The following is a 15,915-nucleotide window of genomic DNA, read 5'->3' as shown; positions in this document are numbered from 1 at the left end:
ATAGGAACCTTCTGCAGTGCCAGGGATGAAAAAAGTGTTATGAGAGAAAAGTGTCTTCAAATAATGCAATTGCTCACACCCACTCCCAAAAAAGGGAAATATTTATAAACAGTTCTGCTTTATTTATATAGTTGCCATGGCTCTGCTCTGTCAGACTCCATCTGTGCTCTCCCTGAGACCATCCTTCTTACACTGCACTTACTCTCTGCCTGTAATTTTTCAGAGACTGAGCGTAATTTCATTCATAGACTGAACAAACTGCAAGCATGAAGAAATGTCATTCATCAAAGACAACACATTAGCTGATTTATTATTACATCCCATACAAGAGAGGGATAAAAAAATGGATAAAAAGCAATGGTGGCAGAAAAGACTCTATGTCTCCCCATCTTGAGGTGCTGCTGTGTCAAGTAATGCTTCCTGCTGGAACTTGGTTGTGGGTGATGAGGCTACTGTGTAGAGGGTCAGAAGAGGTCAGCCTATTTCCCTGACTGTTCAGCTGAGGGACAGTGTTATGTCCCACAAGAATCAGTCTGGTCCTGTGCACAAGAAGCTTTCACATCTTGGCCTTATTCTTGCACATGTCATGCATTTTAGGTGCAGGGTAGCACTTCTACCCACTCTTCAAACACCCTTTCTACTGTCATGCAGGAAACAGTGGCTATGGTGCAGAGTGTTTCCTGAAGATTAATGGCTGGATAGAAGCAAATGGTGGTCCATAAGTAAGGTGAAGGATATTAAATCCAAACAGTCAATAAATCCTTAGGAAATGCCCTGACCTCTGTTGGTTACTGCTATTAAAAATGTGGGAAAAAAAATCCCACGCATTTTTTCTGTATGACATAGACATACCACCACTGGTATGCACAGAATATATATTAGCAAATCTTTTGGCTCTCTCTCTATACTGTGGTCATTATAACTTGCTATTTTGAGGGAAAGATGTGCGTATGTGCTGGGAGGAGTGGGGGAAGGAAACCATTATTGCTTTGAAAACCACAATCAGAAATGAAGGCTCAGTTTTTCATGCCCTAAAATGTCTTCACATCCCTATACCATCAGTTTCTTAATTCTCACTGTTGTTTAAAACTTTAGGCTCCCACCCTCTGAGCCATTTACTTTATCCCTTCCCTTGTGTAACTCCTATCATTTTTGTCTCAAAGGGTTCACCAGAATATGACTGCATGGTGTTTGTGTGACATATGCGTGTGTGCAGAGGAGGAAATGAGAACAGAAATGCGTCATCAGCATTTGAAAAGGTTGGTATGGTAATAACTAGCAGCAACCAGCTCTGAATGTATATGGTGACAGACAAAATGGGTAAACAAGGTGAATACCTTAAAAGGCAGGTAGTAGCTACATCTACTTTCTTCTTAGCACTGTTAGTGAGATCTTTGCCATACAACCTTCTCTCCCTCTGTATTTCATTGCTGTATGAGCTCCTCCTACCAATCTGCTTTATGGACATTTTATTGACATGCTTTTAAGAATCTCTCAGGAAGGACTTCGGCTCATGTGAGGGCTAATAAGATTTCAATACCCTGTGTCCTTGTCCCTCACAAGACACTGCTGCAGAAACTATTTCTAGGAGTGCTTTCAGAGGGGACACCATGATACTGGCCATAAATCTGAGGGCAGCAGATGGAAAAAAATAAAACTAAGCAATACAAATTAAATAAACAAGGCAGAAGAATATTTTAACAAATGCTATCCTGCCATACACAAGTCACCAGTATTTTAAAGGTAAGGCTATTGTATTCCCATCAGAGTCAGCAGTAGGTGCACTAATCTTTGGATAAGATCCTCTGCTTTCTGGAAGACTGTTGAGAAGGAGATGGAGGCATGAGCAGTGCCTGAAGTGACTCAGAGGATGATGAAGGCACTGTGCGGTCCAGCCCCAATTTAGGTACTGATGCTGCACACTGGAAAATATCTTCTCTTTAAAAGCTCTGGTAGCAACATTTTAGATTCAAGGCAAATGCTAGGTCTGTATTATTAGAGCAACTTCAGCTACAGGGCCAGGGAGAGCTGTGAGATTCACAGGTCTGGTCCAGTCATTCGTAGGTGGAACTAAATGGCAACACATGCTACTCCTTGTGTCCTTTCCACTAATCCTCTTCCCTGCTCTCTCAACACTCTTCACAAATACTAAGTTCACTGACACCAAAGTTTGCTTTTTTGCATGGTATTTCATGGATTTAGTCCATACCTCCCCACAGTTTTGTAAACTACAGGCTGAAAGTTGTTAATCTCTCTCTCTGTAAAGACCTTGCATAAGCTAAGACCCTCTCCACTGAGCAGTCCCTCATGATTTTCTTCAACCATTGCTATCCTCTGTGATCAGGCTGCCTTTGCGCAGAAGGTGTTATGCCCATCAGCCATGCCACTGTCTTGTGTAACTCTTGTCATTTCCATTGCAGGCCACTGTTTTTGCCATGCCTTCTACACACTGACCGGCAATTCACCAGTCTGGTGAAGCTGTTGACTTTACTCTTCAAATTTATTTTCTCTGTGTTTGCAAAACAAATCCTGTTGTGACCCCTGCCGTGGGCAGGAATACCACCCACTAGACCAGGTTGCTCAAAGCCCCATCCAACCTGGTCTTGCAAGAGTCAAGGGGGTTTAGGAGAATACTCTGCTTATCAACTCCAAACTTCACTGACTCATAACAAAAACGTTAAACAAGCCTCAACCCAGCACAACTAAAACTTCAAAGAGAAGTTTTCTAACTTATAAAATAAATAAAGGTTTTTGCTCTGTATATTATTGCCCTGTATAAATTCTTTGCAGAAACATCTAGTTCAGAATAAGCATGAGTTATGAAAGGTACAATGAAAGATCTAATCTTAACTTACATTCCCTATGACAAAAAAAATTGTGAAATAGAGGAGCACTGGGCAAACAGACAAGAACAGAATCATATGGCAAAACAAATGCATTATTTATTATTCAGTAGGGCTTCTGTAATACAATTCTGTACATTGACTTATTTATGAAGTGCAGTAAGAAAAGAGCTGAATTTGTGTGTGAAGAAAATAGGGGTTTATATTCAGCTAATATGGTAGCTAAAATTGAAACTAACAACGTAAGCCAAAAAGATGCCATAATGTTCTTAGCCACTACTTGGGAAATACTAAAGGAAATACAATGAGGCAAATGAAGGAAGGTGCATATAGTAATTGTGAAAGATGACACCTAGCTTCTGGTTTCTCAGGCTAACAAAGAGTTTTTGCATTACAGGCAGCAGAAATGAACTCATCCTCCTCCTGAGCATTCACGGCAAACCATTCACATCACTGCCAGCCGTGGTACTGAAAGAGATTTGGGATGGCACCACCACAATAATCCTTTGAAATAAAATTTACCACCAGGCAGCAGGAAGATGATTCAGAATGGAAGATCCTGTTCTCCACACTTGTCTGGCCATGACACCCTGCTGGCATCATCAGTCATGATACCCATGAGCACCAAGTCTAATGGTACTCTCTCTGACTTGAAGCCTTTTGCAGAGTCACAAGAGACAATGGAGACAACATGAATAGCGATACTGGAAAATACCCTTTCTCACCCTCTCTTTTCTTTAATTCAGAGTCAGGGTGTCGGTACAGTATCTGGGACTCTCCCAGGGAGCAGCTTTCTGGCTTCCCACTGTCTGGCATTAAATTTCCAGTTCTTCAGCTGAAGTACGTAAGATTGCCCAGCACAGTTCACTGAAATACAGTGCAGTGCCCAAGGGCTGTACATTTCTATGTCAGATATGGAAATTAGTCCCCATTTATTACGGCTACTGTCATAAGTCTCTGGATCCTGCGATTCCTCCCACAAACTACAGGGATCTTTCTGGGTTTTCACACATCTCTTCCTATTCAGCTAATGACGTTTTAACTTAGTGTAAGTGTATAGAGGAGCATTCTAGTTTGCTCTACCATAAGCGGAATGACAATGAGAGGAAACCTGAAGTATCACTGATGAGCATGCAGCTAAATAATTTATTTTCTCCAGTACCCATTTCATACACTAAAACATAATGGTTTTGCTTTTTTTTTTTCATTTACAACTTTTCAAGTTAGTAGCTTTCTTTTCTTCTCTAAATCTCACTTTTTCCAGAAATGACAACAGAAACATAGAATCATAGTTTGGGTTGGAAGGGACCTTCAAAAGTCGTCTAGTCCAACATGCTGAACTTAACTGAAACTGGAACTTAAAAATTCGTAAGATGTATTAAAGAAATGAAAACTTTCATGGTGAGTGGAGACAAGAGTTGTTGCAGGTGGTTTACCAGTTTTAAAGAGCAGTGCTATCAATGGTTTCCAAACGTTCAGGCACAGAGGAAAACTCAGAGTGCAAAGAACACGCTGAGGCTCTCTGCTCCTCTGTGGCCTGAAAAGAACAGCCCCTACGGCTTGCTCTGTATTGGCTTAATTCCCACATTACCAGCAAAACAACTGCCTAGCAACCCAGCTTTTCCCACAACATTTCCTCACAAATGTTGTGTGTCCAGAAGAAAAGTATAGCACCTATTCTCTCTGGATAATCTCCTTTTTTGAGAGCTACATTTAGCACTCCATATACACTGGAGCTCTAACTAGCAAGGCAAGTGCTGTCATGACAGACAGTGCGGGCAAAGTCAAAGCAGTCCTGTCTGTGCTGCAAGCTGCGCAGCAGCGCAGTGCACCCTGAACAGGTTATCTATCTGTGCATCAGACAGATAGCAAACTTGCTGTGTCCCTCCACCATATTTCCCCTAACAAAGGCAGGAAGCCACAGCTTTTAGCAAAAAGGTACAGACATCCTTCCTATTGAAAACCCTGCTCTGTGAGCTGTGAGAAAGCTCTCTAGCACACACTTCACAACCATCAGGATAGTCCAGCTGACGACATAAATAATTCAGTACTTTAAAAAAAAAAATGCTAGTTTGAGCACATGAAATTGTTTTTTTAGTTACTGCTTTTAAGGAACATTTACTGTCATACAGTAGATTTACTAGTAGTTATATTTTCTTATCTGACATCCCAGCTGCAGCAGTATCTTGCAACTGAATATTTAAGTTACTTTCCTCACAGTTTCAGCACTAGTAAAAGAAAGAATTGCCATGACCTTCTGCAGCTGTTTCTGAGCTGAGAGGACTGCAGAATACCCAAATTTCCCCATCTGTTATCTGGAAGCACAAACCTTCTCACCCCTCCAAAAGATAGCACCCTTTGAGAAGCACAGTAAATAAGCTCTATCTGGCATAATTAAGACAGAACTCTTAGTCAAACATGCAGAAATTAAGGAAGCAACTTACTTGCCGTCTTCATAACTTCCTCAGGAACATTGTCTTTTCAAATGAGTGCAACAGGAAATTGTGGTAATTACGGGTAAGCTATGTGTTTGCAGCTCAAACCACCCGCTGCAAAGTGCAAAGGCAGTCAGCACTGGATTGGTAAGCAACAACTACAGCCGCCTCCCCTTCTTCTTGTACTTTGCACGTAAATCTTAAACAGGCTCCATGTGGAGAGAAGTGGCTTTAACAAAGATCCACATGAAATATATCAGCAAAAAGGCTTTATTATTCATGACAGCTCTATGCTCAGAAGTTACCTCTGTGAAGTGCTCTGAGACCTACAGGTGAAAAGCATCCTAGGTGTACTATCATTTATTACTGATTTTATCTGGACAGGTGTTCACTGACTTTCTTAAAGGCAATACTGACCTTTTACTTCTTTGTCACACAGGGATGATCTTGGACGCCTCTTGTCCTGTTTCCCGTGGCAATGTGGGAGAAAGGGTACTGAGAAGAGAGTTGCACACTCATGGGTTGAGGAGGTCCAAAGACAGCTCCACATGCTTTTGCTTTCTGAGTTGAGACAGAACGTTGTCTGTAGTGAATCAGGACCCTGCTCCTATCTTCTTCTTACAAGAGGGTTTCATAGTAGGACAGACAGCTAGCTGAAACCATGCCAGTATCCCACAGCCTTAAAGACAGGAACTACAATCTCTTCTTTGTTTCTGAATTAGCATCTGACAGATGCAGAAAACTGCAATTAATATCCAGTTCACAGAAGTATGTATGTAAGACTGTGAACTCATGGAAAAGCTCTGATAACATCAGATATTGCAGGCAGTTTGGCATGTCTTTAATAACTAGACTGCCTCAACAAGGTTTATACTTTCAAATCTACATTTTTGTGAAGAACAGTTTAGTACCCACTGGGTGGTTAGAAAAGGTAGAGGCTAACAGCAGAGCAATGAAATATTCATGCAAGTGGATGAAATCCTGATAACTAAGTTGGAGCTGCAAGAACAAATTCTCACTTCTGTGACACCTGACAACTCTTGCAGGATGGTTGGTACAGACAGCAGAATTACCAAAATGAGCAGTTGTATAGGATTGCTGTAGGGCAGACCTAGCCTATAGAACCTGTGTTTCTGGGCACAAGTCAAAAAAACTTGCAGAATGCCTTTAGGATCAGTCTGACTGCAGGGTTAGTGATTAGGGAAAAGTATTTATTTGTATGCTGAGTCAGCTCCACGACATAGACTCCAGGAGGCCCTGCTTATGCAGCTACGTGGCAGGCTATGAAATCATTGGAGATGCACATGCAAAGGGAAACATCTGTGCCACCAGCTAAAGCAAGTTAGCAATGCGCTCTTGCTTAACACAACTAAAAGGGCATAGAGATTCCCTGAAGGAGAAGTTTTCCCTAGCTTCAGTGAAATGCATCTGGTTTCTTTGCATTTTTTCCCATTAAACACATTCAGTCTTTTACCGCTGCATGTGCAGATGATCTGAACAGCAGTGTCTGGAAAAGCACTTCTGTGGAATACCTGCCTGCACCAAATGCACCCGCCATGCGGGTCATTTGATACACCAGGTAACTTTGCCACTCTCTGAAGGACCTGCAAACATAGACAAAAAGCAGCACTTTCACCTTCTCCTCCTCCACCCCACTACCTCCACTACTGTCTTATCAGCAGATAAATGCACCAGATGATTTGACAAGAATGGTGGATATTAGTAGCTGAAGTGAAAAGGCTGTCCCCTGACAAGTCAGACATTTCTGCAGTCGATCCAGAAGTCCTTTTGCTCTTGAGTTTCATATTCTGTTTCCTCTCTGGGTTCTTCTTATTGCCTTAACCCTCTTACTGTTTCCTTTTCAAGTGACTCTTCACCTTACGGTTCCTTAACTTCCCTCTTACTCCTAGAATCATGGAATTACAGAACAGTTTGGGTCAGAAGGGACCTCTAAAGGTCATCTAGTCCAATTTCCCCAGCAATCTTCAACCAGATCAGGTTGCTTAGAGCCCCATTCAACCTGACCATTTCTCTTTCTTCAGTTTAACATTGTGAACTCCTCCACAGAAGCTCACCCAGCTGTCCTGCCCTCTCTCCCTTAGCCCACCACTCTAGCCAAGGATCACCAATTATTCAGAGCAGTACGGCATGCATGCAACTGAACAGCAGTATGAGAGGAGAAAGAGGACCCAGCTGCTACATGCTTCACAAAAGAATGCATATGTTGCAATACCTGGCTCTTAAGTGACCAGCTTTCTATTTAACTTCACAGCCCTAACTCTTGCATGGGGTTAACAGCTAAAAGGGAGAGGCACCTGAAGGTTACTAGGGAGGAATGCTTTTAGCCCAAGCTCTGTGAGGGGCTCAAATGCAGATTCTGGTGGTTGCTTGTCTGACAAGCTGCTGGTAAGATTCCTTTGAAACACAGGGTATTACACGTTAAGCTCTTCACTGCATCCAAGCACTTCCATCCTCTCTACACTCACAGACATGAACTCTGTCCTGAAACTAGACACCCGTTGTTGTGGTTTAAACCCAGCCAGCCAGCTCATTCACTCACTCCCCCCCTTCTTGCCCTCCCCCTGCTCCCGGAGGGATGGAGAGGAAAATCAAAAAGAATGCAACTCCCATGGATTGAGATAAGAACAGTTTAGTAACTAAGGAAATAACAAGGGAAGAGAATACAACACCTCACCACCAGCCGACCGATAACTTGCCCCCCCCAGCCTGACCAAGCTCCGACCGATACCTCCTCCAAACCTGCAGTCCACCAGCCCTTCCAGGTAACTCCCAGTTACATCCTGGGCATGACGTGCTGTGGTACGGAATACCTCTTTGGCTAGCTTGGGTCAGGTGTCCTGTCTCTGCTTCCTCCTGGCTTCCCCTCCTCCCTGGCAGAGCATGAGGCTCACAAAGTCCTTGGCCAAACTAAAACATCATTGTTATCAGTTCTGTTCTCAAGCCGAAAGTCAAAACACTGCACTGCACCAGCTACCAAGGAGGAGAAAAATGATTGCTACTGCTGAACCCAGAACACCTGTGCAGTGCTTCTTTACACACATTATTGCAGGTGCCACCTTCAGAAGACCTCCAGTTCTTAATAATCCACTACTTGAACCAGTATATGGAAGATTCAGATTCCATTTTTACCTCCTTATAGAGCATTGCAAACATGTGTTTTCCTATCTAGATGCTCTACCAGATTATGAAACAAGATATTGCTGGCCTTAAGTGCATATTAAAATTTTCATTTGAAAAGTCACATACAACTTCCCTGGAAGCAGTTCAGTTCACAGGGAAAAGAAGCGAACACAGTCCTGAGGAGCTACCAACTTTGACTTCAGCATGGGATGGGGTTCTCTTGGTTCCCTGCGTTGAAAGTATTGCTCTTTGCATTGACTGTTTACACATTTACATTGAGTTTTCTTGGACTTGACTTTTGAGCATTCACCTAGGTTTTGGGAAGCCCATTTATTGATAAGATTCTTAACGTCAAGTATTTGGGGCTTACAAAGATGCTGGGGAGGGACTATTCATTAGGACTGTAGTGATAGGACAAGGGGTAATGGGTTAAAACTTAAACAGGGGAAGTTTAGATTGGATATAAGAAAGAAGTTCTTTACTGTGAGGGCGGTGAGGCACTGGAATGGGTTGCCCAAAGAAGTTGTGAATGCTCCATCCCTGGCAGTGCTCAAGGCCAGGCTGAACAGAGCCTTGGGTAAAAGGTTTAGTGTGAGGTGTCCCTGCCCATGACAGGGGAGTTGGAACTAGATGATCTTAAGGTCATTTCCAACCCTAACTATCCTATGATTCGATGATTCACAAGAGTAGACAGAAGAACCTGTGTCTTCTTTCCCTCTGCCAATCTAGACAAGTGGTCTAGTCATGAAGTTATTGTCTTTCTCTAACTATTTAATAAAAGTCTTCCATTTTGCAATAAAAAAAGATTAAAGCTGCCTCATCCTATAGCATTATGTAGCTAATTTCAGCAGTCATCATAGAGGTGAGTTCAAAAAGTCATGAACACAAGAACTTCCGCAAGTGTTTGAACTACTGTTTAATGGGGAAAATGTCTCATACGTTGAACCTGATTCACTGAGTACTGAATGTTTCTAGTCGTACCAATAAGCTCAGTAGACATTTGCTTAAAATGAAGATCTCACTGTAGCTTAGCTACATACACTAGGTAGCAACAGACTGTACACAAAACATGCACTTAACTCCTGAGGGACCTTCACTGCTGGAAAGTTGGCACACAGAAACTCCCATTTGCACTGTGCAGAAGCACTTCAGGGGTTCTGAAGATAAGAATTTTTAACTCAGATGCTCAAGTCTTTGTTTTACTGATGCAATACTCTTGAAGCTAAATGAAACATTGAAATCTTTTTCCTTGCTGGGAGATATATCTCCTCATGGGATTAAATGGGGTTTACCCACTGCCATTTACTCTTGGGACCCAGTCAAATGTTGAGACAAATATTGAACTTGCTACCACTGATTGTGTTTGGGTAACACTAGGCCATTAGTTGCCAATTGGCAAATCCCTCCACTGCATTGATGCAATTATTTTCACTTGGTGAGACACCTTGCTGTCCTTACCCAAAGATAACTGCGAATACAGCCATTTTCTCTGTGGAACAGATTCTTGCAGTTTTCAGAATTATCAGATCTGCTAAACCAGATCTGTAATGTAGGTCTGTAATTTATGTCTGAAAATGAAGACTGTAGAGGTTCACTGAGTGGAGACACAAATACCTGTAGGGTAAATAATTACTCTAAAGAGTCTGTTTTGATAAGCACTGCCTGAAACAAAACCAAACCACAGCAATTCATATTATAATTGTGGTTCTCTGGAGCTGATAGTACCATCAATAGTAAACAGATGTTTATGCAAGTTTATTTTTTGAATGAATAAGGAATTGTTTTGGAGTTCAGCCTTTCAGTTATGCAAAGCTCTTTCTTCACGTTAGCTATTCTCATTAATGGGCACATTCCTGAGCAACATTTTAAAAATATGGTTATTGCTTCTTACTTTGTTTCTTTAATTCAAACCATGTGGCTTCACTGTGTGGGAAGAAACAAGGATAAGTTTAAAATCAAGCACTAGTGTTGAATCCTCCTCTTTTTTAAAAAGGGAAGCATTTTCATTTCAAAGTGCCCTTTTTAAGGAAGAACTTCTGAAGAATATCTGAATCACAGAAATGTTTCAGGGCTGCTCCTCCTCCACTCCTTGTAAAGATTTGCTCCCCACAGTATACTTGCTAGTTCTTTGCAAAGTGTTATGTCTGAAATCAATACTAGACACTTCCTTTTCAAATTCAGAATTGATTTTAGCCAGTTAAATGACAACATCCAAACAATTTCTTGTCATCTTTTCAGAAAATATATTAACACAGCTGGAAATAATTACTCATTCAGCAGGGATACCCATGGTGCATCTGACAGGAAAAAAAAAAAAAAGAAAATGAAAACCAGAAAGACTGTTCCTGATCCACTACATTGATTAAGAGCATTGTAAAGGAATGGTTGGCAGTCTAAGGTGAGTTTTAGAAATGTGGCCATACTGACATTGTGCTGCAAATGTGCACAATACAAACAAAATTAATCCAATTTATTTTATTTACCTCAGCAAGAACACAAAACCTGAAATCCCTGTCAGACTGCTGTATTTCTAGCATCTCTGGCTGTGGTCTTACATGGCTGAAACTCCTCTCAGCACTCAAGGCAATTACCTAACCACAAAGAACATTCATTTCACTTTGCCAGTTCTGTTTCTGTTTATCTTGACCTTATGAGGCCTGTGCACAAGTTCAAAATCCACTGCCTTAAAATGTGTCTTTACACAGAAAGCGGACAGGAAGAGTCACACTTCTGTGGTTTGCTCTTTGCAGACTTTCAGCTAAGCTCACTGTTTTCACTGACATCATAAGTTTCTGTGTTTTCCTGAATTCCTTGAGACCTACAGAAACAACACAAGAGAGGAGGAACAGCCATTGTTCCTATTCCACATTGTGTATGATGAAAAAATTCTTACTTTGGCTTTTTCACTTACAATTTATAGAAACCAGTGCAAGTCACGGCATTCCCCAAGTTTCCTGAAGTTTTCCCAAACTCCACTTGAAAGACATCTTATGTTGGTTGTGCACAGTCTGTAAAAACTCACTGAAAGTTCAGGTATCAAATTGATTTTACAAGTTTGGCCACCCAACCCTGCGTTTCTTCCTATATGTAAACCTAGAATGTCTGACTCAGTAAAAGGAGCTCCTCTTTAGTGGGAGACAAACATAGAACCTAAAAATGTATAGTAATAATTTAGAAAAGGCACATTTTAAGCAGCACTGGCTCATTCATCTGATTTTTCTTTTTTTTTTTTTTTCACACGTATGGGTCCCCTTAAAGACTTCTGAAAGGGTATTGCATTCATTCAGTAAATGTAACATTAGGAGTTGACATCAAATTTGTTTCATCATGCAAATCCGGTTTAGTTAATGGCAAACTAAGCGTTACTGGTAAGACATATCTAGGTTCTGGAATTTTTTCACAGTGCAGGACACCCCATGAAAATATACATAGAATTTATTATCATATGCATAAAAACTTCTTTCTAGGAAATGCAGAATTTAATGTGAACAGCTTAGCCTCTGGTTAAATCATCTCTCAATGCACTTCTTTTGTCAGAACATAGGTCACTGAAGAGCCATACCGTAAATGTTTACATATTTACAGGCATAGAGAATCTAAACACTAAGACTTATTTCAAACCTTAAAACTTGTATTTTATATTTCTAAACCCAGATATATTCTATATTTCTCTTTATATGGCTTTTGAAGAATTAGGACTTCAGATACCTTTTTGCCAGTTAACAGTATCAGATAAGATTTTTGTCCCCTAAATTTTACACTAATAAACTACTACGATGTTTCTCCTGCTGTCTTTTGTAGCAGTTTCTCAGTCACATTCTCCTAATCACCATTTCCTTAGATTTTATTCAGCATTGATACTACTGCTTCAGAACTGTGCAAGTTATTTTGAGTACTAAAAGTTGATCACACCAAGGAGTTAAAGCTCACATCACTGTAATTCTCGCATTAATAGCCTGCCTCCTTCAACCCCTACCTCAGTGACAGTAATTTCTGATTTTTAAATCACCTTGCATTTCAAACTCGTTAAAATATGCTTTCAATGAAGTGAAAGTTATTAATTAAAGTTATTAATTAAAGTGACAGAAGTTTTAGTAATAATAACCAACATGAAATGACTGCATAAATTGCTATGCATACGCATGATCCTGCAATAACAATGATGAAGCAATTAACTTACTTAGAAAGCAGACTTGCTTCACACTGAAGCAGCTTCTCTCTGCCAGTACCTCAGCATACGTATGGTATGCCAGTACTGTCCACTGCATTAGTTTTGTGTAAGAGACTGGCTTTTGAAATAATGATTTCCCTGCTATAAATGGATACCTGTCTAGACCAACTTCCTCTGGGCCTGCCAGTTGATATTTTCAATGTAGAAATAATTCAGAAAGAAAGAAACACGGGGTGTTGTGCCTCCACTGATAATCTATCACTAATACTTTGTTGTAGGGTCTTTGCAACTGCTGGGAAAGGATTCACATTGGGAGTGCATGAACTGACTGTTGTCTTGGAGCCAATGTGGTTTTTTTTTTTTTACCAACTGTAAGCTGTTGATGGAATGAATAAACAAAGAATTACAATAACTGACTGTTTAAGTGTTATTCCAACCTTTTATTTCTGGAGAATTCACTGGGAGAATTAAAATCAATTGTTAAGCAATGGTCCAACAAAAAAAAATAGAAAGTGCAGGATAGGGAAACAGTAAGAAATGTGGCATGTGCAATTGCTTAGAGACAGGCACTCTGTTGCCTGAGGGCAACAAAGTCTTAAAAGCCTAATTATAGATACACAGAAAGACAGGAAAATTTACTACTTTCTGCACCCTGGGTATTATCTGTTACAGACTGCCTGATCAAGAAGAACCTGTGGATGAAGCACTCTATAGACAGATAGGAACAGCCTCATGCTCACAGGCGCTTGTTCTCATGGGCGACTTCAACCACCCTGACATCTGTTGGAAGGACGGTACGGCCCGGCACAAGCTGGGAACCAGGAGGTTCCTCGATTGTGTGGAAGACAACTTCCTTCTGCAAGTAATAGAGGAGCCAACAAGGAGAGGTGCCATTCTTGACCTCATGCTCACCAACAGGGAAGGGCTCGTTGGAAATGTGACGCTCCAGGGCAGCCTTGGATGCAGCGATCATGAGATGCTCGAATTTGAGATCCTCAGGACAGTGAGAAGAGCATGCAGCAAGCTCACTGCCCTGGACTTCAAAAGAGCAGACTTTGGCCTCTTCAGGAACCTACTTAGTAAGGTTTCATGGGATATAGCCCTAGAGGGCAGGGGGGCCCAAGACTGTTGGTTGATATTCAAGGATCACCTGCTACAAGCTCAGGAGTGTTGCATCCCAACCAGAAGGAAGTGCAGAAGGAGGGCCAGGAGACCTCCTTGGATGGATAAGGAGCTGCTGAGGAAAATTCAAATGAAAAAAGAGTCTTATAAAAGGTGGAAGCAAGGACAGACAGGGATGTTGGCTGGGAAGCTAGGGACCAGGTTAGGAAAGCTGAGGCCCAGTTAGAATTAAACTTGGCTAGGGGTATTAAGGATAACAGGAAGGGATTCTACAGGTACATAACAAATAAAAAACAGACTAGGGAGAATGTAGGCCCCCTCAGGAAGCTCTCAGGAGAACTGGCTACACAGGATGTGGAGAAGGCTGAGGTTCTTAACAACTTCTTTGCTTTGATCTTCACTGGCAAAGTCTCTGACGGCACCACCCAAGTCTTGGAAGGTAGACGCAGGAACTGTGAGAATGAAGACCTCAGGCCCACTGTAGGAGACGATCTGGTTCGACACCATCTTAAAAACCTGAATGTGCACAACTCCATGGGTCCTGATGAAATCAGTCTGTGGGTCCTGAAGGAGCTGGCAAAAGAAGTTGCTAAGCCGCTAGCCATCATGTTTGAGAAATCATGGCAGTCAGGTGAAGTTCCCAACGACTGGAAAAAGGGAAATATAACCCCCATTTTCAAGAAGGGGAAAATGGATGACCCAGGGAATTACAGACCAGTCTGTCTCACCTCTGTGCCTGGCAAAATCTTGGAGCGGATTCTCCTGGAAGGCATGCTAAGGCACATGAAAAACAACAAGGTGCTTGGTGACAGCCAGCATGGCTTCACTAAGGGGAAATCCTGCCTGACCAATTTGGTGGCCTTCTATGATGGGGCTACAGAACTGATGGACAGGGGTAGAGCAGTTGATGTCATCTACCTGGACTTGTGCAAAGCGTTTGACACTGTCCCACACGACATCCTTGTCTCTAAATTGTGGAGAGACATCAATTTGATGGATGGACCACTCGGTGGATAAAGAACTGGCTGGATGTCCACGCACAAAGAGTTGTGGTCAATGGCTCAATGTCCAGCTGGAGACCAGTAATGAGTGGTCTCCCTCAGGGATCAATGTTGGGACCGGTCTTGTTTAACATCTTTGTTGGTGACATGGACAGTGGGATTGAGTGCACCCTCAGCAAGTTTGCCGATGACACCAAGCTGTGTGGAGGGAAGGAATGCCATCCAGAGGGACCTTGACACACTTGTGAGGTGGGCTGATGCCAACCTTATGAAGTTTAACCCTGACAAGTGCAAGGTCCTACACCTGGGTTGGAGCAATCCCAGGCACAGCTACAGGTTGGGCAAAGAAGAGATTCAGAGCAGCCCTGTGGAGAAGGACTTGGGGGTGTTGGTTGATGAGAAAATGAACATGAGCTGGCTTCAGTGTGCACTTGCAGCCCAGAAAGCCAACCATATCCTGGGCTGCATCAAAAGGAACGTGACCAGCACGTCGAAGGAGGTGATCCTGCCCCTCTACTCTGCTCTTGTGAGACCTCACCTGGAGTATTGGGTGCAATTCTGATGTCCTCAACATAAAAAGGACAGGGAACTGTTGGAACAAGTCCAGAGAAGGGCCACGAGGATGATCAGGGGACTGGAGCACCTCCCATATGAAGACAGGCTGAGAAAGTTGGGACTGTTCAGCCCGGAGAAGAGAAGGGTGCGTGGAGACCTCATAGCAGCCTTCCAGTATCTGAAGGGGGCCTATAGGGACGCTGGGGAAGGACTCTTCATTAGGGACTGTAGTGACATGACAAGGGGTAATGGGTTAAAACTTAAAGAGGGGAAGTTTAGGTTGGATATAAGGAGGAAATTCTTTCCTGTTAGGGTGGTGAGGCACTGGAATGGGTTTCCCAGGGAGGTTGTGAATGCTCCATTCCTGGCAGTGTTCAAGACCAGGTTGGACGAAGCCTTGGGTGAGGTGGTTTAGTGTGAGGTGTCCCTGCCCATGGCAGGGGGGTTGGAACTTGATGATCTTAAGGTCCTTTCCAACCCTAACTATTCTATGATTCTATGATTCTATTCTATTAAATGGACATTTACTTTTACGTTTTAGTAGTTGTAGTTCATTGTAATGTTAAACCCTCTAGCCTGGTTCAATGGGACCAGGGCTGGAGACTGTACATTTACACGTTTTTAGTCCATGATTTGAGTTGCATGTC

General features: G+C 42.2%; 1 protein-coding gene across 1 annotated transcript in view; it reads right to left on the bottom strand.

The window, feature by feature from the left end:
- Positions 1–5,414, bottom strand: part of CEP85L (centrosomal protein 85 like) — a 143,104-nt gene extending 137,690 nt beyond the window's left edge. Inside the window, exon 1 of the mRNA XM_061460040.1 lies at positions 5,288–5,414. Within this exon, the coding sequence (XP_061316024.1) occupies positions 5,288–5,300 (13 nt within the window). The 5' untranslated portion in view covers positions 5,301–5,414. The remainder of the gene's footprint in view (positions 1–5,287) is intronic.
- Between the last annotated feature and the right edge of the window lie 10,501 nt (positions 5,415–15,915).

The sequence above is a fragment of the Pezoporus flaviventris genome, unplaced genomic scaffold (assembly GCF_033815535.1).
Source record: "Pezoporus flaviventris isolate CSIRO_AGI_PZ_B2104156 unplaced genomic scaffold, CSIRO_AGI_Pfla_v1 ptg000031l, whole genome shotgun sequence".
Classification (NCBI taxonomy): Eukaryota; Metazoa; Chordata; class Aves; order Psittaciformes; family Psittacidae; genus Pezoporus; species Pezoporus flaviventris.
This window is presented reverse-complemented; position numbering and strand designations above follow the sequence as displayed.